Source organism: Lactuca virosa, chromosome 2 (genome assembly GCF_052849685.1).
Source record: "Lactuca virosa cultivar CGN04683 chromosome 2, Lactuca_virosa_CGN04683_v6, whole genome shotgun sequence".
NCBI classification, from domain to species: domain Eukaryota; kingdom Viridiplantae; phylum Streptophyta; class Magnoliopsida; order Asterales; family Asteraceae; genus Lactuca; species Lactuca virosa.
The window spans coordinates 37401391-37426068 of record NC_136427.1 but is presented as its reverse complement, the minus strand read 5'-3'; the positions used below and the strand labels follow the sequence as shown (position 1 = coordinate 37426068).

Genomic DNA, 24678 nt, shown 5'->3' with positions numbered 1-24678 from the left:
CGCCGACGACGACGATGTATACGTGTTTATGAGATATATGTGAACGTATTCATAAGCATTACAGTGTTAAACCACTAAACGAGTAATGGATCCCGTATGTGCACATGACTTTATGAATGATATTAATATTTATAAGTTGGTGAAAATATAGATAATCATGTATAATAGAGGTATGAAAAAAACGGAGCGAAAAAAACAACGTTTGGTGCTCGAAAAATCGAAAATAAGAAAAATCTGTAGCTACGGATTAGCTACGGAATATGCTTTCCGTTAGACTTCCGTAGCTAATCCGTAGCTAATTAGCTACGAATTTTTCTTATTTTCGGTTTTTCGGGCCCCAAACGTCCATGTAACACCCATAAAATTCAAGCCAATTTAAAACTTTTTAAAAAATTTAAAAACCATTAAATGATTACAGTTTGTTTTCAAAATAGTTTAAACATTAGAGTATCCCCAGAATCAAATCATAAAACCATGAAATATAAGGAGCTATACGATCACGCCTTCGCCTTCCGCGATCATCAGAAGTACCTGAAACAATATTCGATAAATGTAAGCTCGAAGGCTTAGTGAGTTACCTCCAAAATACCAACCCATACTAACCAGAACAAATATCATATCAATACAAATACAGAACAGCATGCATAATGAGCCTTCAGCCTGACTGGACCGCCTCGCAGGCCTTCAGTCTATCTGGACCGCTCTCCGAGCCTTCGGCACGTCTGGACCGCCTCGTAGGGCCTTCAGCCTATCCGGACTGCTCGACGGGCCTTCGGTTTGAGTATCATACCCTCCTGGGTCTGTAGTCTATCTGGGCCGCCCTGGGTATGTTGGCCTTCAGCACAAAGCAGGACCGCCTCAACCCAAACCCCCAATCAAACAAACATGTGCACATACATATCATACGCTAGCCTATATAACAGTCAACCGATCTAACAGATCAAATAGCATAGCAACATCCTATAACCAGGATACCGACCTAACCAGTCACTAATATAGCATCATCTTATGCCCAGGATACTGACCTAACCAGGTCACTAACATATGTACAGATAATCATACGGATCTAACAGATCAGATAGCATAGCAACATCCTATAACCAGGATACCGATCTAACCAGGTCACTAACATATATACAGATAATCATACGTATCTAACAGATTACATAGCATAGGAACATCCTATAACCAGGATAAAATCATAAAGGGTCGGCCTTGGTGCCGTTGACCCTGTTGATATAGTGAGGAGAACTCACCTGGAACTGCTGAAGTCCCGCAGGTACACTCCAGCTGCTGATTGACAGATTCTCGAACTGTCAACATCAAACAATACCCAATTAATGATTGGGTTCCAAGCTCAAGGTCCAGCTCACACTACAAAAGCCCAAAAGTCAAATCATGGCCAAAGCCTAACACATGGCCCAATTTTCCAAATTAGGCCCAGACCTATACATGGTCTTACCTTAAGGCCCATCCATTGATTCTAGTCCAAACTCTTGGTACTCCAATGGCCCAATATCACATAATCATAAAGGCCCAGTTATGGCCCAATTTTCCAAATTGGGCCCAAGACTCTCACATGGGCGTTGTCCTAAAACCCATATAATTATTTAGTCCATTTGCTTATTCTTGGAAAGCCCATAATAGTCCAATCGCCAAAGCCCGATAGAAAGGCCCAACACAAAGTCCAAGTGAAATTAGGGTTTTACATAAAATGACAATTAGGGTTAAGTGTTTCTCACTTAACCCATTAAGGACTTAATCAATTAAGTCCCTCACTTTACTATATAAATCATATGGTGTGATTGGGCTTAATGCACAATTCCATTCCAATGGCCCAAATATGGGTCCCGATAAGTCCAAGCCCATAATCCCAAAATTAGGGTTTTCTCATGAAATGAAGATTAGGGTTAAGTGTTTCTTACTTAACCCATTAAGGACTTAATCCATTAAGTCCATTCTTGCCTTAAGTTAGTTTGCCACTGATTATTAATTATTATTTTTGGTTTAATAATTAATTCTCGTGTGTGTCCCAAGAAATTCCCACATTTAGGGTTTTATGCTCTTAGGCTTTTCCAAACCCTAATTAGGGTTTCTCCAACACAATACTAGCCTATTAGTCCATTGGTTGGGCTTTTAGGTCACATTGGGCCTTATTGGCCCCTTAGGGTTCCATTGGGCCCACTAGGGTTTCTTTGGGCCCATTAGGGTTTCATTGGTCCCACATTGTCCAAACATCCCCCAAACGAGATCCAAACGCAGACAAGGCATACCGCCACCCGACACACTAAGCAGACCGGTGGCGGCAGGAGGCGGCAGCCACCACCTCACGCTGGTGGTCATGGATTTTCTATTATTATTCTGGGCACCATTTACAATTTACAACTCAATCCAACTAAAACACACACACACACTAAGCTATACACACTCATAAATAACACACACACACATCCACCTTGTGGTGGTCGCCGGTGGCGCATGGCGGCAGCAGATGGCGCACGACGGCAGCAGTTCCGTTATCAGCGACAACCACCATGGCTGACCACCATGGTGGTTCTTCGTGACCCCTCTTTTTGACAGAAACACACGCACACTCAACCACAACTCCGATTTCGATCACAAAGGGGGTTTCTCCGACCGTTCTCGACATCGTTGGGCGGCAGTTAATCGGATGGCGGCGGCGTCTAGAGGGCTTCGGTGGTGGTTAACGAATAGAAGAGGAGGAGAAGGACGGCGGCTTCTTCTGGTCGCTGTCATCGGCGGAACAGCAGCAGCGATGATACCAGCGTCTTCAACAATGGCGGCAACGACACCCGCCAGGAGGTCATCCGTCGGTAACAAGGGATACTCGACTCAATGGCTCTTCGGTTCCGACATAGATGACGACGTCTGAAGGTATAGGAAGGTGGTTGGTGGCCGGAGGGGAAAAGATAAGGGTGGAAGCGCCGGAAGTGGTGAATGAGGGGAAGACGGCTGCAAGATTATAGTCGGCGGCTGCACATAGGGTTAGGGTTAGAGAGAGTAGCGATGGGTTTTATACCCTGATTCCTTTGAACCTTTCCCATAATAACAAAAACAGTCCCTCCTTGTATTATTTCTTTCAAAACTAATCTTTAATTTACCATATCGGCCCCTCCTTCTGAAAACCCTTACAATTTAAGTCCAAACAATACCAAACACCCATTGGCTTGTGAAAAACTTACAAATTAAGTCTCAAAATTACACTTTAACCCTTGGAGATTCGAATCTTGTCATTTAGCTTTCCGAAACCAACTCCCATCTAATTTATTATTTGGTTTTGGATTATAATAATATAAAATAATAATAAAAATTACTTCTCGGGGTTCCGGGTTTATTATTGAAATTACCCTATTTTAAATGGGATGTTACAGTCCACTAGTACAAAAATGACCTACATACACACCAAAAAAGTGTGACCATATGTGTATAGTGACATTTTATTTTTTCACTGAAAGTGTGACTGAAGGTGAAGCCATCGTATGGGTCTTATGGTCACTTTAAAATGTAGTGTCTGTATGATATGAAAACATGTGGTCGTATTATAAAAGTGTGGCAAATGTGTACGGAAATTGTTTCCTTAAATATCCAATATTGTATCGTTAAACCATCAATAGACACATTTATTTAGTAACTGTGGTTACTGTATATCACCAACTTGCGACATTCATGATGTTTTAGTGTAGTTGTTTTCTTTTATATTGTCACACAATTTAAATTTTGTTAAGACTATTGTGTATCTTTTCTAAACATGTAATTACGGTGAGCATGACCATGTCTACTAAATGGCCACATGTAATTAATTCCATAAGTGGCGAATTGCTAATAATTAGTCACAAAAAACAATCAATTTTTGTGACTATAGCCTATCGTATAGAGACACACAATTAAGTTAAATACAATCATAAGTATTATAAAGACACACATTTTGTTAAAATTAAGGACTATTCGGTATCGTAATAAGACTATTGGGTATATTTTAGATACATATAATTACGGTGAACATGACCATGTTCGGTAAATGGACACATATAATTAATTTTGTAAGTGACAATTTGCTAGTATTTAGTCACAACAACAATCAATTATGGTATTTATTTTCCACATTAATTGTTTTTTATGTTGTTATTGTTTAACTTAGTCACAAAAACTTTAGAATAAACATCATTTTAAAACAACTGTAGACTCATAATTCTTGTATATTACGGTTATTGTTAACCATTTAGCCACACGTTAAAAAATGATGTAAAGTAACCATTGTATAATTTTAGAGACATTGAAAACCTATAAAAACATGGCCAAATTTATATTAAAGCCACTTTAATTTAGTATTTATTGTTACTTTTTCTACAATTTTAGACACATCAAAATAATTTAAATTAAAGTAACCAAACCCAACAATATGAAACAAAAGCAAAATTCATAATTTGATATTAGTACTAATTGAAATCCAAATCCATACATTAAATTCCTAATTAAAATACCAAAATAAAAAAAAATTGTTCTAATTTCAAGAATTTAAATAATGGTAAAAAAATCAAACACATCATAAACCAAAACCTAAACATAACTAGGAATTCTTATTATTTGTATTGCTCCTTGTCTTCTTGAGAAGGGCATCAGATGATATGTAAGTTGGTTTCCTTTTCTTTGAGTTTTGATGTTGATGTTCTTGATGTGATATAATTTCTGGTACCTATAACAACAACATTGAAACAAAAAAAATGAGTTCATCAAAAACTTAGTATACTACTTTATGAAGAAAATAAAGTGTAATGCACAAAGTAGTGAACATAATTAAACAAACCTTTGACTCGGTTTGCACAAGGTATTTTGGCCATGGAACAAAACTTTTATATGCGTCCTCAACTAAAGTGAATTCTCCAGTTTTATGGGGTAGAAATGCTTGTTTTATTACCACTTCATCAATGGAAACTTTATAGCAATCATCTTGTAGAGGAACTCCATGAATGAATTGTCTTTCTGATGATAAGTGAATGGCACCACGAGCAATGATGTTCCTTTTATACGGATGTGATAGACTACACTTGATTGGCTACAATGATATGTAATATTAGAATCAGAAAAAAAAGACAGAAATGTATATTCAACATGTAAAAAACACTTACCTGGTGAAGGGGTTTATTTGGTGAAGCTGTTGGTATGCCAGGATTGATAGTGGCAGTCTTAGAGTCAACAGGTTTTCTGGTGGGTTTTGTATTTGCCTAATATAAAGGTGTAAGACATATATGTAAAATTATATTTTAATATAAAAAGATAAATTAAAAGTGTTGAAAACTGTAAAGTTAGTATATACTACTGTTGCAGATTTCATGGAAATTAATTGTGTATCGGGAGTTGCAGTTGCAGAGTTGGTTTGAACTTGTTTCTTGGTGGGTTTTGCAATAACTTAAATAAGTTAAAGTCCCAAGTGGAAAAACAAAAATTAGTACCAAAAAAAGTAGATCAATGATGATCTTATAAGAGGATAACATACTAGTGTTACAGGTTCTGATGGTTCCTTGGTTTTGAGACTAACATGAGTTGTTTCACTACTTTCAACAATCTTGTCACTTGAAATACCCTAGCAAATATAAAGAAACATGGAAAATGTCTAAAAGAAATGCAATTTACAAGTAACATTGAAAATACATGTTGTTAATAAGATTACTTACAACTGTATGAGACAGATTTGGAAAGTCAGCTCCTTTTGCATTAAGGTGAGCCGAAACTAGCTTTAGTGTTTGATCTTGTTCATTAACCTTTGTAGACAAAGCCTTGAGTTCAGCATCTTTTTTCTCAAGCTCAAGCTTTCCATTATGCAGTGCAACTTTAAGATCTTTAATTTCTTCCTTAGATGATCCTTTGCTGCAAGGAACATTGAAATATCTGTTGTAAGTGACTCTTGTGCCGACACCCTTTAAAAATCCTCCCTTTTCCTTGCCAAAAACTAAGGTCATGGAATTCGTGCCTGGTTCAACATTTACTTGTCCTTCTTTTATCTGCTTTTCTTGTTCCATCTAGCACACAAAATATTAATAATTATTGTCCTAATAAAACTGATTAAAATCTTTACAGTAATAGTAATAAAAAGATTTATTGAAGTTACTAGTTTATCCGCCATGAGTTTAACATCTTCATCCTTAAATTCTCCTTTACTTTCACGTCCTTTACACCACACAATTGACCTTGGGGGCATTTCTTCTTTTGAAATCACTTTCTCTTCAATCTTGATAAAATTAATTAAATTGTAAACAATATAAAGTAAAATTTTGTTAAGTACAATGCTATGAAGGTAATATAATGGATCATATAGCTATAAACAAAGCTTACCAACTTCCGCCTAAGAGTAGTATACCCCCCTCGTCCCATCCAATGAGCGTACTTTGACATCTTTCGTGCTTTGATAGTCTTTTGTGAGACAACCTGTCAAAAAAAGATTTGTTATGCACTTTTTGGTAATTTTATGATAAATAAATGAAGAAGTTTTGGGAAAAAGTTGTAACATTAAACTCTTCAGAATGCATATATGTCACGAATTTTTTCCAATCATCTTTGTCAGTAATTATTGCACGATATCGAACAGGGATTTCTCCAAGCTTTTGGAATTGCCTAGATGTGACTTGATGTAAGCTGCATACAATTTCCTTCTGAAGTTTCGTAGAAGGATACCAAGCCTATTCATCACAAATTGTTTTCCAGTTTCATCAACTTCAAAATAGCGCTAAAATGAAACAATAATGAATTTGTTAGTATTTAATACATGATTTGTAAATAAAATATGAGATGCAGTTAAAAAAAGTGAAAGAAATATTTACTGCAATCTCTTCCCAAAGTTTGTCATTCACTTCCGGTTTTACTTTCTTCCAGCAAAGAGCACTTAATACCACCTTCTCGCGGACAAGATCTCCCAAATAACTAACAAACACTGCATTATTCTTCCATGTAAACTTACCGAATTTATCAACCTTGACACGTTTTTTTCTACCACCAGAATTGACATACTCGGTCTTCAGCTTTGGCAATCGAGTCAGGCCCCTCTTCCTAGGTGACCTTGTAGGAACTGTGCTTTGGATTTCTTCTTCCAAATCTGAATGGCTATTGTATTCAATGTCCTTATTTTCACCATCTTTTGTGTCCGATTCATAAACTTGGGTTCCATCATCTTGCTCATATTCCATATCATAGTCGGGCATATCCTCATGTTGTTCCTTGTTCACCTCCATGATTCTTCTGTTGACATGAAACATATGAAATATGCTTGATTATTTATATGTTTAATAAAAAGGTATGACTAACTTATATTACATACAAAATTTCACGTACACATTTCATCGAACATTTGGTGTGCAACAAGCACAGCAATATGAAGAATCAAAAATTTTATGTTTTATGTATAATCCCCTAATCAATACAATCAATAACACTGACACCATACACAGAGAATATACTTACAGTAGAAATGCGTGATGAATGTTTTAGAATGATGAACTGAAATATAATCCAACTGGGATATAACCTAGAGAAAAACCATACAATGGTTAAAAAAATCAAAGTCTTTTAAATAATACATTGTTAGTACGTCCTAAATTGAGGATGGTTACCAAATTTACCGGAATTTCCTTGATCTGATGGATTGATCTTCATAGTTTTGGCAGTGAGATAGAAGAATAATTCCCGCCTTGATTTGGAGCCCAAAACAAAATGGAAAAAATGTTTGCCTCCCATTATATTTTCTTAATTTTGATTGACGAATTCAAATTTTTTCCAAATTTTGATCTGATAGTGAACCCACGCGATGAGAAGCATAAATCGTGGTTTGGAAACATGTTATGGCTTTTGAAACATTATTACGAGTTATTTGATATTAAAAGAAATGTTACAAATTTGGTCCTTGTAAATTAACAATTTTATGTTAGGATACAACTATATCACGATTGGAAATAAAAAATATTTAACATTTAATTATGTATATACAATGGGAAAATAGTATAATAAAAAGAAAATAAGAATAAGCTCTAGTTAGCTTACTAATTTTTCCGTGTGAACAATTTGTTAAGATTTTTTATTTTATTTTATATCAAGTAAGAAAAAAAATCCATACCCCTACATGACATTGTAACGATAAACCCGTACCATCAACCAACCAAATGGGACCCGTCCACCTACTATAAACCCATTTCGGTCCTAAACCCGTACCAACACACCTACCTGACATTGTAACGATCAACTCGTACCACCAACTGACCACATGGGACCCGTACACCTACTACAAACCCATTTCGGTCCTAAACCCGTACCAACACCCCTACATGACATTATAACGATCAACCCGTACCACCAACCGACCACATGGGACCCGTCCGCCTACTATAAACCCATTTCAGTCCTAAACCCGTACCAACACCCCTACCTGACAATGTAACGATCTACCCGTACCACCAACCGACCACATGGGACCCGTTCAAACCCATACCCATATTATAAACCCATTTTGGTCTCAAACCATTACCAACACCCGTACATGACCTAATAATGGTCATCCATTACCAACACCTGACCACCTGCAACCCATACCCATATTATAAACCCATTTTGTTCCCAAACCATTACCAACACCCGTACATGACCTAATAATGGTCAACCCGTACCAACACCCGACCACCTACAATCCATACCCATATTATAAACCCATTTTGTTCCCAAACCATTACTAACACCCATACATGACCTAATAATGGTCAACCCGTACCAACACCCGACCACCTGCAACCCATACCCATATTATAAACCCATTTTGGTCCCAAACCATTACCAACACCCGTACATGACCTAATAATGGTCAACCTGTACCAACACCCGACCACCTGCAACCCATACCCATATTATAAACCCATTTTGTTCCCAAACCATTACCAACACCCGTACATGACCTAATAATGGTTAACCATTACCAACACCCGACCACCTGCAACCCATACCCATATTATAAACCCATTTTGTTCCCAAACCATTACCAACACCCGTACATGACCTAATAATGCTCAACCCGTACCAACACCCGACCACCTGCAACCCATACCCATATTATAAACCCATTTTGTTCCCAAACCATTACCAACACCCGTACATGACCTAATAATGGTCAACCATTACCAACACCCGACCACCTGCAACCCATACCCATATTATAAACCCATTTTGTTCCCAAACCATTACCAACACACGTACATGACCTAATAATGGTCAACCCGTACCAACACCCGACCACCTGCAACCCATACCCATATTTTTCACACCACCGAACCAGACGGCGGAAACGTCCGGGGGCTCGTGTGACTAACAATTGAATAATCATCACAATGAATATACATGAAACATAACACATTCATCACCAAAATTACATATTACAACCAGCATTGTTCACATCAAGTACATTGCTAAAATAGATAAGTTCAAATTGTTCAAAATACGATAAATGATGTTACATAAACAAAACCATACACACTTGCATATATTCCAACTTAATGATTACCTAAGAATACATGTTATTTTGAAAACGGTCAACATATATAATGTTGGTGAGTTCATAAGTATATTTGAGTAAAAGTCTTTGCATCTTTCATAAAACCCAGAAGATCCAATATTTTCTGTAAAATGTTTTATAAATGATGTGAAAATCGAGTATAAATGCATGTGTGAATTTAATAGATAAAACTTGTATGAGTGTAGTTTAGATTCATTGCATTTTGCATAAATGATAATTTTATATGAATAATTTCCCCAGAAATTCCGATATTTTCTGTTTTATAACATCGTTTAGATTCTTGTATCGTTAAATGAGTCGTTTTGCATTGACACAATTAAAGAATTTATCTTCAAAAGGCTAAACCTTTTGGTATCGAATCCCTATATGTGCCGTTATAACCATGCATGATAATGACTAGGTCGCTCGTCTTGGTATTTTTCCAAATGTCGGTCTTGCTAAGGATGTTGTCGCCCTAGACTGGCCTAGTCTAGCTGTAGCGAACAGCTAAGGCGTGGGGGATCACCCCGTATAGATCTATACACAAACTCCCGCTTTCCTACCAGGAAACTCTGATTATAACTACAGGCTACGATTGTACACTCAGAGGTGCCAACCGACATGTCTCACTAGATTCTTAACCCCTTGTTACTTTGTTTAATGTTTACGTAATTGTGGTACGTTTTTGTATTCAAAAGTTATATATATAAGTATACGACGTTTAATGATTTCGCAAAGGTATAGTTATGGCCTATTAACATGTGAAATTTTCATTCCAAGCCCTATTAGCATGTAGTTAGACCACAAAGGCCCAATAACATGTAAGAGGGTAACTTAGGCCCAATAGGCATGTAAATGGGCCACAAAAGCCCAATAAACATGTAATCCATAACCTAGGCCCAAATTAACATGTAAGTGGGTCATAAGACCCAATAAACACGTCATGGAAAACATTGGGATTAATATGCACTTAATTGGGCCCTTAGGGTCCAATGGCCAAGTAACGTGTATATTAGGCCCAATAAATAGTTATTGTTGTATTTCGTTCGTTTCGTTTTATTCCGTTGTTTGTCTTAGCTCGAAGTTTAATAGATTGATGATAAAAATCCTCTTTTGTAAAAACGACGTTTTTGGCCAATAATCCTCAAAATTTTAAATTAGGCCCAAAGTTTTGTAAAAATGGCACTTTAGTCCATAATTTATAAAAGTTTGCAATTTTGTCCCAAATGTCTTAAAATTTACGGTTTTAACCCAAAATGTTATATTTTCGCATTTAGAACCATGTTTTTCAGAAAAATACATTTTCAGTCCCTTATTTGTAAAAGTTTACACTTTCGGCCCAATTTTTGGAAAACTTTACATTTTTGGTCCAATTTGAAAATAAATGATATTTTCACCTCTACATTTGGTTTATTTACATTTATGACTCAAACTTTGGCCAAATAACATTTTTAACCCCAAAACTTCAACTTTTTTTTCGCTAATTGGGCCCAAAGCCGTAAGGCCCAAAAGTTTTGGCCCATTAAGCTAAATTTTGCATTTTTGGCCCTTTTAAAAGTATGTTTAGCATAAAAATATCTTTTTATACATGTAGGACCTGTTTGGCCCCTTTAAAAATATAATTTTCACTTTTTACCCTTATCTTTTGTTTTCTTGACAATTTTGACCTTTAACAAGGTTTTTGTTGAATTCTTTTGCATCTTAAACATGTATTCACTTTTGTCTTGATAATGTAATGTATATTATATCATAGTTCATAGATCTTTGTTAAATAATACTTAAAATTTCGAGATTTGCTAAGATCTAACCCATTATTACCAAACAAACTAAGAATTCACACAAAACATGCATATAACACATAGATCTACACATTTTACTTGCATTCTCCCCCAAAAATCATATGAAAACCGAAAACAAGGGGGTATGAACTCACCTTTGCTTTGATGTTTCGGTTTTGAAGAAGAAATGAAGAAGATTTTGGTCCTAGCAAGCTTTCTTGAGTAGATTTCGAACTTAATAAGTTGTAGGAAGCAAAATCACCAAAAACTTTGCTTAAAAGTGTGATCTAACATGAGAATGGAGTTATAAACTTGGATGTGTAAAGACCTACCAAGAAGTGATGATTATGTTGTGAAAACCTTCTTGAAACACAAGCAATTTTCGAGATTTGTGATGGAAGGAGTAGGATGATCCTTGAGAGTGTTTGAGAGAATTTGGTGTAGTGTGTGTGTATGTGTGTGTTGTCTTCGGCCGAGAGTAGAAGAGGAGAGGGGAGAGAGAGGTGTGAGGTGACTAGCTTGGTTGCATGGTGGTTTAAAGCCTAGATGTATGTTGGATTTTATGGAGGTGGCACCTCCCAAAGTCAACTCTCCCCATTTCACTTCTTTTCCCTTTTTTTTGTTTTATACATGGGCCGAGATTTTTGGGCCAAGAAGAAAAAGGGTGGAGTAGTTTGGGCCCATTAACTTTAGTTAGGATATTTGGGTCCTAAACATAAACTTTTTGGCCCAGTAGGCTCTTGGAAGCATTCACGGCCCAATTAGAATAATAGAATGGGCTTATGGCTCACTAAGGTTAAATGGATTAGTTATGGCCCAATAAGGCCCATTAGGGTTAGAATGAATCATTCTAGACTCAAGTGGTCTAAATGCTTTACATTTATGAATTATGTCCAATTAGGATCCAATTAGGGCTTCTAAGTCCAATAAAGTTGAATTGGGTGCTTATTGGTCCATTAGGCCCAATAAGGAAACCCTAGTCCAATATGGACTCAAACCATGGTTCTTAGGGCTTCAGACTCTTTGAGGAACATAATTGATGAATCTAAATGAGCATTGAGTAAGATTTACTTAGAGTATATGTTTTACAGTAGTTGAATGGTTACACAGGAATAGAATTTTCTTGCTAAAATGCTAGTTATGACAATATTATAAACCCATTTTGGTCCCAAACCATTACCAGCACCCGTACATGACCTAATAATGGTCAAACCGTACCAACACCCGACCACCTGCAACCCATACCCATATTAATTAAAAAAATGATTTTATATATTTATAAATAATTTATATATAAATTTATATTTTGTATGGTAATAATAAAAACAAAGCAAGTATGGATGTTACACTTAATTAATATTATAGATATTAACGTAAATAATATATTAATGTATAACACAATATCGATAATCATTATCACAGTCGTCATTCAAATTGCACATCCCCTGTAGCCTGCTATTAATTGGAAGTGATGGCCTGCGTCGATGTCCCTTCAGCTCCGAATGATGATCCATTTAAATCCTCCCCTTATATCAAAATCGTCATTCTTACATCTTCATTACCAACATACGATAGCTTCGATTATTTGCTCCTCCTCTATGAAAAAAACTCTGACGATCAATGGAAACAAAGATGAATGCTGATCCATGGGCAAATCTGAGGTGCCAACTCTGGATGTAAGCAGTGAACCACCAAAAAACACACCATTAGTAGAGTATGGGAAAGAAAATGAAAAGAGATTCACCATTAGAGTTGTACATGGCGGGTTTTTTACAGACTATCCAGGTAAGTCGTATCAAAAGACAAAAGTTAACTTTATTTCTTTTGTCAACATCGATTTGCTCAACATGGAGATGCTTGGTTGTTTTTCCAAAAGCTTGGGGTATACAACTATGGGTAACTGGTATCATATGCCAACTAAAGAAAACTGTGGGTTGTCAATGATTCCAATTCAGAATGATGATTGTTTGGGAACTTTCAAGATGATCGTTAGGGCACACCAATTCCGAGAGATTGAACATCTGTATGTTGAACACAGGCCTGTATTTGTTCCAATCAATTTCCCCCACTTTTTGATGAACTCGCCATCCAAAAGAGTTGAGAAGCTTATTCATCTGTTTGTAACATAACACCCAATGGCAACAGTTGATGATGGAATAGCATACATCAGGCGTATGCTAAACATGACCATTCCAAGAGAAAAAATGGAAGATGCAATGGACATGGCCAAGGAGAATGTGATTGCATGGAAAAACATAGTGTAGGCGACCTATGTTGTACTCCATTTTGTATTTAATACAGACTACATATGAAACTCTTTTTTGTAAGCAATATGATGTTGTTTTGATTATAACTGTCTTAGGGGCAAAATGGGAAGTAATTATAATAATAATTTTATATTGTAATTTAGATTGTGTTTCATACTTATAACTGAGTCAGTGTTGTCCCTGTTTTGCTGCATTGTTTTGTAAAAAAAGCAATGTACTTTTCAACTTAGTTCCACTTTAGAGGAAAGTTATTGGTTAGATTAGTTAGTTTGTCCCATGATTGTTTTCAACATATGGAGATTATGCTAAAGCAGGGGTATATCCGTCAATTATTTGTTATTATCCTAAAACAAAGAAAATGATATAATTTCCCATTGAAACTGTGTTTGAGATATAAGGGTATAATGGTCATTCAATATATATAATGAAAAGAAAAAGGAAACATCACCTAAGGGTATGCATCATCATAGTATTGATAGAAAAAAAAATAAGTTAATCTTGGATACATATATGATGTGCATAACTACAATTAAACAAAAAAAGTGTGAGAAGAATCACGGGTATTTTTTTCATTTATTTTTATTTCCAATTGTGAAGGCTAATTAAAAACAATGTGCAACCACAATTACATTTATTGTATCAAATAAGGAAAGTATGATTGATGCTAACTGTGTTTGTCATAGATCAGTTCTAGAGGAAGCAGGGGTATTTTTGTCATTTGTTTTTATTTCAAATTGTGAAGGCTAATTAGAAACAATGTGCAACCACAATTACATTTATTGTATCAAATGAGGTAAGTATGATTGATGCTAAATGTGTTTGTCTTAGATCAGTTCTAGAGGAAGCAGGGGTATTTTTGTCAGTTGTATTTATTTCAAATTGTGAAGGCTAATTAGAAACAATGTGCAACAACAATTGCATTTATTGTATCAAATGAGGAAAGTATGATTGATGCTAAATGTGTTTGTCTTACATTAGTTCTAGAGGAAGCAGGGGTATTTTCGTCAAATGTTTCTCTTTTAGGTTATTGTTTTGTTTTTTTCGTAAACTAATAACTTACAGACAGTCAGTCACCTCAGTTGGTAAGTTTACATGAGTTAAAGGTATATTTTGGAATACCATGGGTTCGAACCCCACTAGGAACAATTTTTTTCTCTTTTTTTGTTATTTCTTGATATATCCTTGATCATCCACACCTATTGCGTAAATATGAATTTTTAGACAATATGAATTCCCATCGAATCATTCTCTGCTTACTACAAACGCATTGCAACTACGTTTATACTTCAACCAGGAATTGATACTTCAACATGAAATTCATACAGGTACACATACTACATTAATTTATACAGGGACAAAAAACAATTACCTTCATAATATGAATCTTTGCTATTTCGTTTGGTCATGATGTGTATCATTATATATTCTTGAATTAACAAGTATTTGGTTTCCAGTTATTGGATTTATTTGTAATGTGATCTTTTTCGTTTATTCACACCAACTGTTAGTTAAAATGCTTCAATGAACAGGAAACATATATTGCTTGTTGATGCTGTTGTAAATTGAATATGGATAAGTCTTGGATGGGAGCCTACAGAACATCAGAAACGTATGTAAAGGGTGTTGCACAATTTTTGAAATATACAATACACAATTACAATATTTCTAAAAATATGGATCCTGTAGATACCAAAAAAAAAAGATAAGAATTCCATGTCCATGTGTCAAGTGTGTAAACCACATATCTCATTCGGTGGATGTGGTAGATGATCACCTATTCAGGAATGGAATTGATCAAACATACACGAATTGGAATAAGGATGGAGAAACAGAGGAACCACCCAGAAATTATACATGAACATAATTTTGACATGGACACATCATACGTTGTTGATTCCACGAACATGAACACAGAAATGCCAGCAGATGCTGCAGAAACAGCGGAAATGGTTGAAGCTATAGAAGAAAATTTTATTGGGAACCCTGAGAAGTTTAGAGAACTGATAGAAGATGTCGAGAAGCCCCTATATAAAGGATGTCCTAATTTCACAAAATTATCTGCAATCATACAACTACTCAACTTGAAGAGTAAGTATGGAGTATTAGATAAGTGCTTTACAGAATTATTGGTTTTGATCAAAAATATGTTACCAGAAGGTAACGAAATGTACAGTAGTACATACGAGGCCAAAAAAGCATTCAAGGCAATGGGTTCAGGGTATACTAAGATACATGCATGTGTCAACAACTGTATACTTTACAGAAACGAATACACATACATGGCAGCATGTCCTACTTGTGGTAAATCAAGATGGAAGGTCGATGAACAAAAAAATAAAATTTACAATAATATTCCTGCAAAAGTTTTGTGGTACTTTCCAATTATTCCGCGCTTGAAACGACTTTTTCAGTCTAAGACTACTGCAAAAGATTTAACATGGTACGCAACAGACAGAAAGGTGGATATTGTTGTTTTAAGTCATCCAGCTGATTCACCAACATGGGCTGTCATTGATGACAAATATCCTGACTTTGCTAGCGAACCAAGAAATTTGCGGCTAGGCATTTCGGATGACGGGGTCGATGTGAATAGAAGAAATAGGAATCATAGTGTTTGGCATATTTTAACTGTCATTTACAACCTTCCACCATGGTTGTGTATCAAGAGAAAGTTCATCATGCTTTCGTTATTGATTTCGGGAACACCAGGAAACGATATTGATGTGTTCCTAGCACCTTTTATTGATGATCTGCAATTATTATTTGATATTGGAGTTGAAACATACGATGCATATGCACAAGAGCAGTTTAAACTACGTGCAGTAGTGTTATGAACTACTAATGATTATCCTACTCTAGGTACATTAAGTGGTTGTCCATACAGCGGATTTCAAGGTTGTGTTGTGTGTGGCGAAGAAACACACTGCATTAGACTCCCTGAATTGAATAAGCAGAGTTATGCTGGTCATAGACGATTTCTACCGTATGATCACCCGTTCAGAAGACAAAAAAAGGCATTCAATGGACAACAAGAGTTCTCACCCTCTCCAGAACCTATGAATGGGGAGGAAGTATATACCAGGGTCAAATTTATAATTAATAAATGGGGAAAGGTGTCTAAGGGCAAGGAGGCAGAAATCCAACAATCTACAACTGGAAGAGGTGGGAAGATTAATAAAAAAAGAGAAAATCACGCCAAGTGGGTACTTCAGATGTGGGCCAGCAAAATAATACATACTAGAAGAAATTCAATATATGGTATAGACAGCTAAGGTATTGGCGCGACAATTTGATTCCACATTGTATAGATTTTATGCATGTCAAAAAGAACGTGGGCGAGAGTTTAACCGGAACTGTGTTGAACGTTCCCGGGAAGACGAAAAATGGTTATAAAGCTCGATTGGGTTTGGTTCATTATGGTTTAAACCAGAGCTGCATCCTAAGATAGAAGGGAACAACACAACACTTCCCGCAGCAGGTTGTACATTGACAAAAGAGGAAAAAGACAAATTTTGTGAGACTTTATACAACTTAAAGGTTCCTCAAGGGTATTGTTCTAATTTTTCTAGTTTGGTGAGTCTGAAGGATAGTAAGTTGATCGGACTAAAATCACATGACTATCACATGCTCATGCAACAATTTTTGCCCATAGTAATTCGATCTATTATGCATCCACCCACCAGAGTTGCTATTACAAGGTTTTGTTTCTTTTTCAAATCAATATGTAGCAAAGAAATCAAACTAGATGAGCTCGATAAGTTGCAAGAGGAGTTATGTGTAACCTTATGCCTTCTTGAGAAACACTTTCCACCATCATTTTTTGATGTGATGATTCATTTAACCGTTCATCTAACTAGGGAAGTAAAATTATGCGGTCCAATATTCTTTATATGGATGTACCCATTCGAAAGGTTTATGAGGGTTATTAAGGGGCACGTGCGAAACAAAAATAGACCAGAAGGATGCATTGCAGAAGAGAATGTTGCAGAAGAGACGATTGAGTTTTTTAGTGAATTCCTCAAAAAGATGGATATTGTTGGTATTCCACCTGACAATCATATCACATGTGGAATTCAGAAAGGTGTAGGTAGTAGTTCTATTACGGACGGTACTCCTCTATCAACTGCTAAATCGATAGAAGTTTCTGCAGAACTATTCAGCAAAGCACATTTCTTTGTGTTGCAAAATACATCTGAAGTACTCCCATATATCAAGTAAGTTTTTTTACATGTATGTTTTTTTATAATATTAACATTAACGTATTGACAGACGACACATGGAATTTTTGCAACATCAACACCCTACTAAACGAAAGGCACAGTTAGAACAAGAGCACAGTAATACATTTGGCCATTGGTTACGAAAGGAGGTATATTCATTTCATATATGTTGTATTCTTTGTTATGTATTTCTTTATATCTTGAATTCATTATCTAATTACAATTCAGGTAGAGAGAGAGTTAGGGGGTTGTAAAGAAAGTATAACAGAGACAATGAGATGGATTTCACATGGACCCAATAAGAACATTATTAAATACGATGTATATGCTATCAATGGATATACTTTTCGTACAAAAGCTCGTGAAGGTAAAGTTTACCAAAACAGTGGGGTTAGTGTCGTTGCAACTGACACACGCATCAGTAAAGAAGTTGTAACATATGCCAAAAACACTTATTATGGTGTTTTACAAGAGATATGGGTACTAGATTATCATTTTAAACGAATTCCAATTTTCATGTGTGACTGGGTTGACAATAGAAATGGGGTAAAAAGGGATAAATTGGGGTACACACAAGTTTAACTAAAAAGATTAGGCCATAAAGGTGATCCCTTCATACTGGCCTCACAAGCACAACAAGTATTTTACGTGACAGACCCGCTCGATCAAAAAATGTCTATTGTGTTCAAGACACATCCCAAAAATTACAGAGATACATATGAAGATGTAGATGAAGAATTTAGTATTGTAGTTCCTCATAATGATAATATATTGCCACGTGTAGACACACTTGAGTTGCAGAAGGAAAATGATTATTTTCGTACTGATTGTCATGGTATTCTTATACGTACAGTATGTGTTTCTTAATGTCATGAATTACATTTGTAGCGATAATATTTTTCCTTCTGTTAACATTTAATGATCTTTATTTTTGTTTGTAGAAGGGAAAGGCCAAACCTTGATCCTAGCGTTACGTGGAGAATAAGAAAATGACAAAAAAAATGACGATGTACTTTCCTTAATATTTTTTTTACTCTATTATACCATCAAACTATTCTGGTGTAATATTGTTATAACTCAAAGTTATTTTTTTTCAGTTTTTTACTGTAATGGTGGATGACATGTTGTAACATAAACTGCATGTTATAGTAATGTACTTTCGTTATGCAATGTTAGACAAAGTTGCATTCTTTTCATTTATTTATCATACTATTCTGTTAAAATAAAGTGTATTCTTTTCATTTTTAATGGTGTCTGATCTGGTGCAATTAAAAGAATAGAAAAGAATAGATGACAAAAAGGGCAATTTGGTCCTTTCTTATAGCTCTTATTTAATACAACTATATTGTTATTTGTTTTTGTTTTTATTATTTTTAGTTTTTTTTGGTTTTTTCAGAAATTGTTTCTAACTTTACAAAACTGTCATTCAATTTTTTTCATTAATTTATACAACCCTTTAATTGCAAAAAAAAACAATGTACTTTTGTAAAATGTCATGATTGAACTTTTTGTTCATTTTTTATTCTGCCAAATGATATCAAAGATAAATATGGTCAAATTTAAGAGTCTTCCAAATACAATAGTACAACCAGAATAAACATTTCATATGTGTCTATATTTACATATAGACACATATAATAGTTGTAATCATAACTAAATGCTACCTACACACACAATATTTGTTTCTTCTTAAAGCCAATTCATAATATTTTGACACACATAATAAAAGGTACATGACCATAAGTAACCAATACTAACTTGTTTTATTTTCTTGCGTTAACTAAGTACAACTAGTACAGAACCGCCCTATGGACACACAAATATTTAGTGTGACCATATGTATCACCTTTTAGCTACTTTGTTTGTTATGTGGCTAAAAAGACACCAGGTTATAAACACACATAGAACTAACTCATGTCACGATACGTTTATCTACTGTCTCTCATAAAAAAAAGTATGACAATCTTAATCGATACCTGTGGCTGATTGTGACCTATGGCCTCAGTGGTCGAGTGTGACTAATATTTGTCACATTTGGTATAATTAAGTGTGCTTAAAGTTTTGATTATCTATATAATGGCCACACAAACTAATTTAAATGTATCCAAAAAGAGTCTCTAAATTTTTTTAGTGACCTTTTGCCACACTTTTAATAAAAAGTGTCACAGGCCGTTTTACGGAAAGTGTTACCGTAGGACATTTTTGTACTAGTGGTCCTTTTTTCGCTCCTTTTTTCACACCTCTATTTTACATGATTATCTATATTTTCACCAACTTATAGCTATTAATATCATTCATAAAGTCGTGTGCACATACGGGATCCATTACTCGTTTAGTCGTTTAACACTATAATGCTTATGAATACATTCACATACATCTCACAAACACATATACACGTACACATATACCACAACTCATTCATGTATATAAATATACATATACAAACATAAATCCATCACAAGTTGGTGAAAAGTATAAACATTACAACATGGGCGTATCTAGGTTAAGGCAAGGTGGGTCCTAGGACCTACCTTTTTTTAAAAGATTATAATAGAGGTGTATATATATATATATATATATATATATATATATATATATATATATAATTGGAACTATCTTATTATTTTTAAAGGAAGTACCTAATAATTTTTTAAGAAATGAATATAATGAACCCATATATTTTATAGCTGATAACCATTTAGAACAAGCCCATTATCTAAATATAGTCCATTCAATCTAAAATTAAACAAAAAAAAAAGAATTGGAAACATCATTCAACAATTCAATGACTCCCGTTCCCTTCTGCCTCAAGCCTTAAACTATTGGGCCTACCGACTTCAATTCGCCAATCATCGTCTGACCAGGCCATTACCCAGTCACCCTTTCTTGTCGGTCATCATCTACATCGACTATAATCAATCAACAGGTTTAAAATGTTAGATTTCTTATACACGTAAAATAAATAAGTGATCAATTTTTGAGTGATTTAGTGTCGTATATTGAAAAAAAAATATTTTAAAAAGTATTGAAAATGACAAAATTATGAATATGTTTCAAGATATAAGACCTCATATGGTTCACTTGTAAGAACTTTTTTAGCACTATTGAAGTGACGTTTAAATATTTTAAAACATACAACCCGACCCGACCCGCCGCCGCCACCACCATAACTTTTTACTCTTTCAGATTTTTTTCTATTTCATTTACATTAGGAACCATGTAGTTTTTGGTTCTAGATTCGCCACTGCATTATAATGTTAAACTGTGGAAAGAGTACTTGATCCCGAAGGGCCACACGACTTTATGAACGATATTAATAGCTATAAGTTGGTGAAAATATAGATAATCATGTATAGTAGAGGTGTGAAAAAAACGAAGTGAAAAAAACAACGTTTGGTGCCCGAAAAATCGAAAAAAAGAAAATTTTGTAGCTAATTAGCTACATAATTCTAACGGAAACCATATTTCGTAGCTAATCCGTAGGTAATTAGAATCCGTAGGTATTCCGTAGCCATTCCGTAGCTAATTAGCTACGGAATAGATACAGATTAGCATCTGTAGCTATTTAGCTACGGAATAGCTACAGACTAGCATCCGTAGCTATTCCGTTACTAAACTAGGGCGTCCCATTTTATAGCTGATCCATAGCGATTCCGTAGCTAATTAGCTATAGAAATTTTCCGTAGCTAATTTCCGTAGGAAAACCACAAGTTTTCTAGTAGTGCTACATTAGTTTTCTCTCTCACTTAAGAAAGGTGTGATGTAAATTATTGTTGTAATTTGTTTTCAAGTTTTTCAATAGTTTTAATTCGTTTTTATTTAAATATATAATAACAAAAAAAATGGGCTGAATTCATTTGAAGCAAAAGATATGCATTTACGAGTCTCTCAAAATTGTGCGGTGGTTGTTTGGTCAAAGCAGGGTACATGGTACAAAAAATCCAAGAAATGGTTGAACTTTGTGTGCCATTCATGTGGTCATGTTTTATGAAAGAAAAAGAAAAACAAAAGCAACAAGCATGTAGCTATGTCACTTGGCTTCCATGAAATAAAAGCTGCAAGTTTACCTTGCCAAAGCCTTTTGAGTTTTAGAGAACATGAACATGGCATTCTATCATTTTCTTGGACGGTTGTGTGTAGATCAACCAAGATAAAGATTATTTTATTCTAATTTCTTGTGGGACCTTCCAAATGAGTGTAGTGGAAAAGGAATGGGCATTTCCATTATTATGGGTTGCAAATGAAAGCTTAAGGGTAGTCTACTCTATTTTTGTGTATTTACGTGATTATGGTTGTTTCTTTGTTCTAGCATCACTACAGTAGCCACATGGTATACAAATGTGGATGGAGCTAAATGAAGAAAGAAGTTCAAGTCAATAGTCATCAATTTCTCATGCAACATTCAGTTAGGTCTCTTGATCATCAGACCCTTGATGATCAAACAGCTTCTGGTTGGATTCACGCTGACTGCTGTCAAATCAAGTTATTGGATGACTTAAAATGACTGCATGAGTGTAAAGGTGTAAATCACGTGGAGAGTTTTCAATTTAAACTCAATCAGGTGATGGAGTAATTCAGAAATTATTTTAAAATTGTTTTATGTCATGTTTTTTTTATGTTTTGAATAATGCAAAGCCATGTGGGCTGTTGAGTCCGAGTCTTATGCCACTAGGGGTAGTTGCAGTCTTTTTAGCACTTTTTGAGCTTAAATAGTTTGTGTGTGTGTACGTTGAGGTTATCACCTCCTCTTTCAATTCGGTGAATAAAAAGATATAAGCTTTAAGTATTTTGTGCCCTGTTTTCTTCTGTTACTATTTCATTACCAAACACAGGTTGCAGGTTTGAGAAAAACCAACATTTGGTATCAGAGCATACCTGGTATATGCCCAAGTATCAACCTCAAAAAGAAATGACAGGCAACAATGGTAATGGCGATAAAGATGGGCAAATCACCCTGCACTATCCGATGATGACAAGAAGAAATTACAGTGCATGGGCAATTAAGATGAGGGTCTTTATGTTGGCTCAAGGTGTTTGGGATGCTGTAGAACCCAGAACATCCAACAGTCTTGTTGAAGCAAAGAAGGATAACATGGCGTTGGCTGCCATTTATCAGGGAATACCTGAAGATTTGCTCATGACATTGGCGGAGAAGAAGACTGCCAAAGAACCCTGGGAAGCCCTCAAAATTATGTTTGTAGGGGCAGATAGAGTGATGGTTGCCAGAATTCAGACACTCAAGGCTGAACTCGAAGCCATGAGCATGAAAGAGATGGAGAGTGTTGATGACTTCACCGAAAAAGTAATCAACACAGTCAGCATATTACGTACGTTGGGAGACAGGGTAGAAGAATCTCAAGTGGTGAAGAAGTTACTTAGGGCGGTGTCGTCCAAATTCCTTGAGATTGCCTCGACACTCGAGCAATTTGGAGATTTGGAATCGATGTCCGTTGAAGAGGTGATCGGAAGACTCAAGGCATATAAAGAATGTATGAAGAGTTCAGGTGAAAGTGATGATCGAAAACTCCTGTTAACTCACAAAGAATGGTATGATAGAAACAAAAAGAAGTCAGAGGGTGACTCAAAGAAAAGATCAAATCGAGGTGGATTTGGTGGTTCTCGTGGTGGTCATGGCAGAGGTAGAGGAAGAAACGGAGGAGGCCGTGGTGGCAGAGGCGGAACACATCACCACAAGGAAAGCAATCCCAGTGCATCGAGTAGTCATGATAAGAGTAACATTCAGTGCTATAATTGCCAAGAGTATGGGCATTATGCATCTGAATGTAAGAACCCACGAAAGGAACGAAGCCACTAGAGTAACCTGGTCCAAGAGCATCACGATAATGAGCCTGCCCTGTTGCTGTCAACATGTGAAGATGAGAGCTTAGTATTTCTGAATGAAGAAAATCTCAGTCCCCAATTAAGAACCCATGGTAATCCAAAGAAGTCATCTTACACATGGTACCTGGATACAGGTGCTAGTAATCATATGACTGGAGACAAAAACCAAATTTAAAAGTTTGAATGAATCAATTCATAGTTTTGTGAAGTTTGGGAATGAATCGAAAGTAAGAATTGAAGGAATGAATCAATTCATGGTGGGCGTCGAAAATTGAATGATGTATACTACATACCTGATTTATGTAGCAACATCATCAATCTGGGTCAATTAGCAAAAGGAGGAGACGAGATCAAGATCAAGGACCCATTTTTATGGGTTCATGATTCCATTGGAAAGCTACTCATGAAAGTTAGAAGATCAGCAAATAGACTCTACATAATAGAATTAGAAGAAGATACTGCAGTGTGTTTTGTTGCAGAAGTTGATGATCCAACATGGTTATGGCACAAACGAATGGGACACACAAACTTCACTTCAATGAAGCAGATGAAGGACAAGAAACTGATCGAAGGAATGCCCCAGATCAAAATTCCCTCACAACCCTGTGAAGGCTGCTTGGTGGGAAAGCAGACAAGGAACTCATTTCCATCTTAGACAAATTTCAGGGCAAAGAAGAAGCTTGAATTGATCCATGGTGATTTATGTGGGCCAGTTACTCCTCCAACACCCTCTGGGAATAGATACTTCATGATGATTGTCGATGACTTCAGCAGAGTAATGTGGGTGTACCTGATGAAGACTAAGGATGAAGCTCTACAGGTGTTTAAGAATTTTAGAAGCAAGGTAGAGACTGAAGCAGGGGAAAAAGTGAAGGTATTCAGGACCTATCGTGGAGGGGAATTTCTATCAAACGAATTCAAGAAGTATTGTGAAGAAACTGGGTTGGAAAGACATTATACGTCTCCATACTCTCCACAACAAAATGGAGTAGTAGAGAGACATAATCGGACTGTATTGGAGATGGTGA

The 24678-nt window shown here is 35.7% G+C and overlaps 1 protein-coding gene across 1 annotated transcript; it reads left to right on the top strand.

The window, feature by feature from the left end:
* Window positions 1–22718: 22718 nt before the first annotated feature.
* LOC145157374 (uncharacterized) lies at window positions 22719–24305 on the top strand. Its single transcript, XM_079076422.1, has 3 exons — window positions 22719–23592; window positions 23686–23770; window positions 23957–24305. The coding sequence occupies exons 1-3, from the start codon at window positions 22719–22721 to the stop codon at window positions 24303–24305; spliced, it is 1308 nt and encodes a 435-aa protein (XP_078932548.1).
* Window positions 24306–24678: the final 373 nt, after the last annotated feature.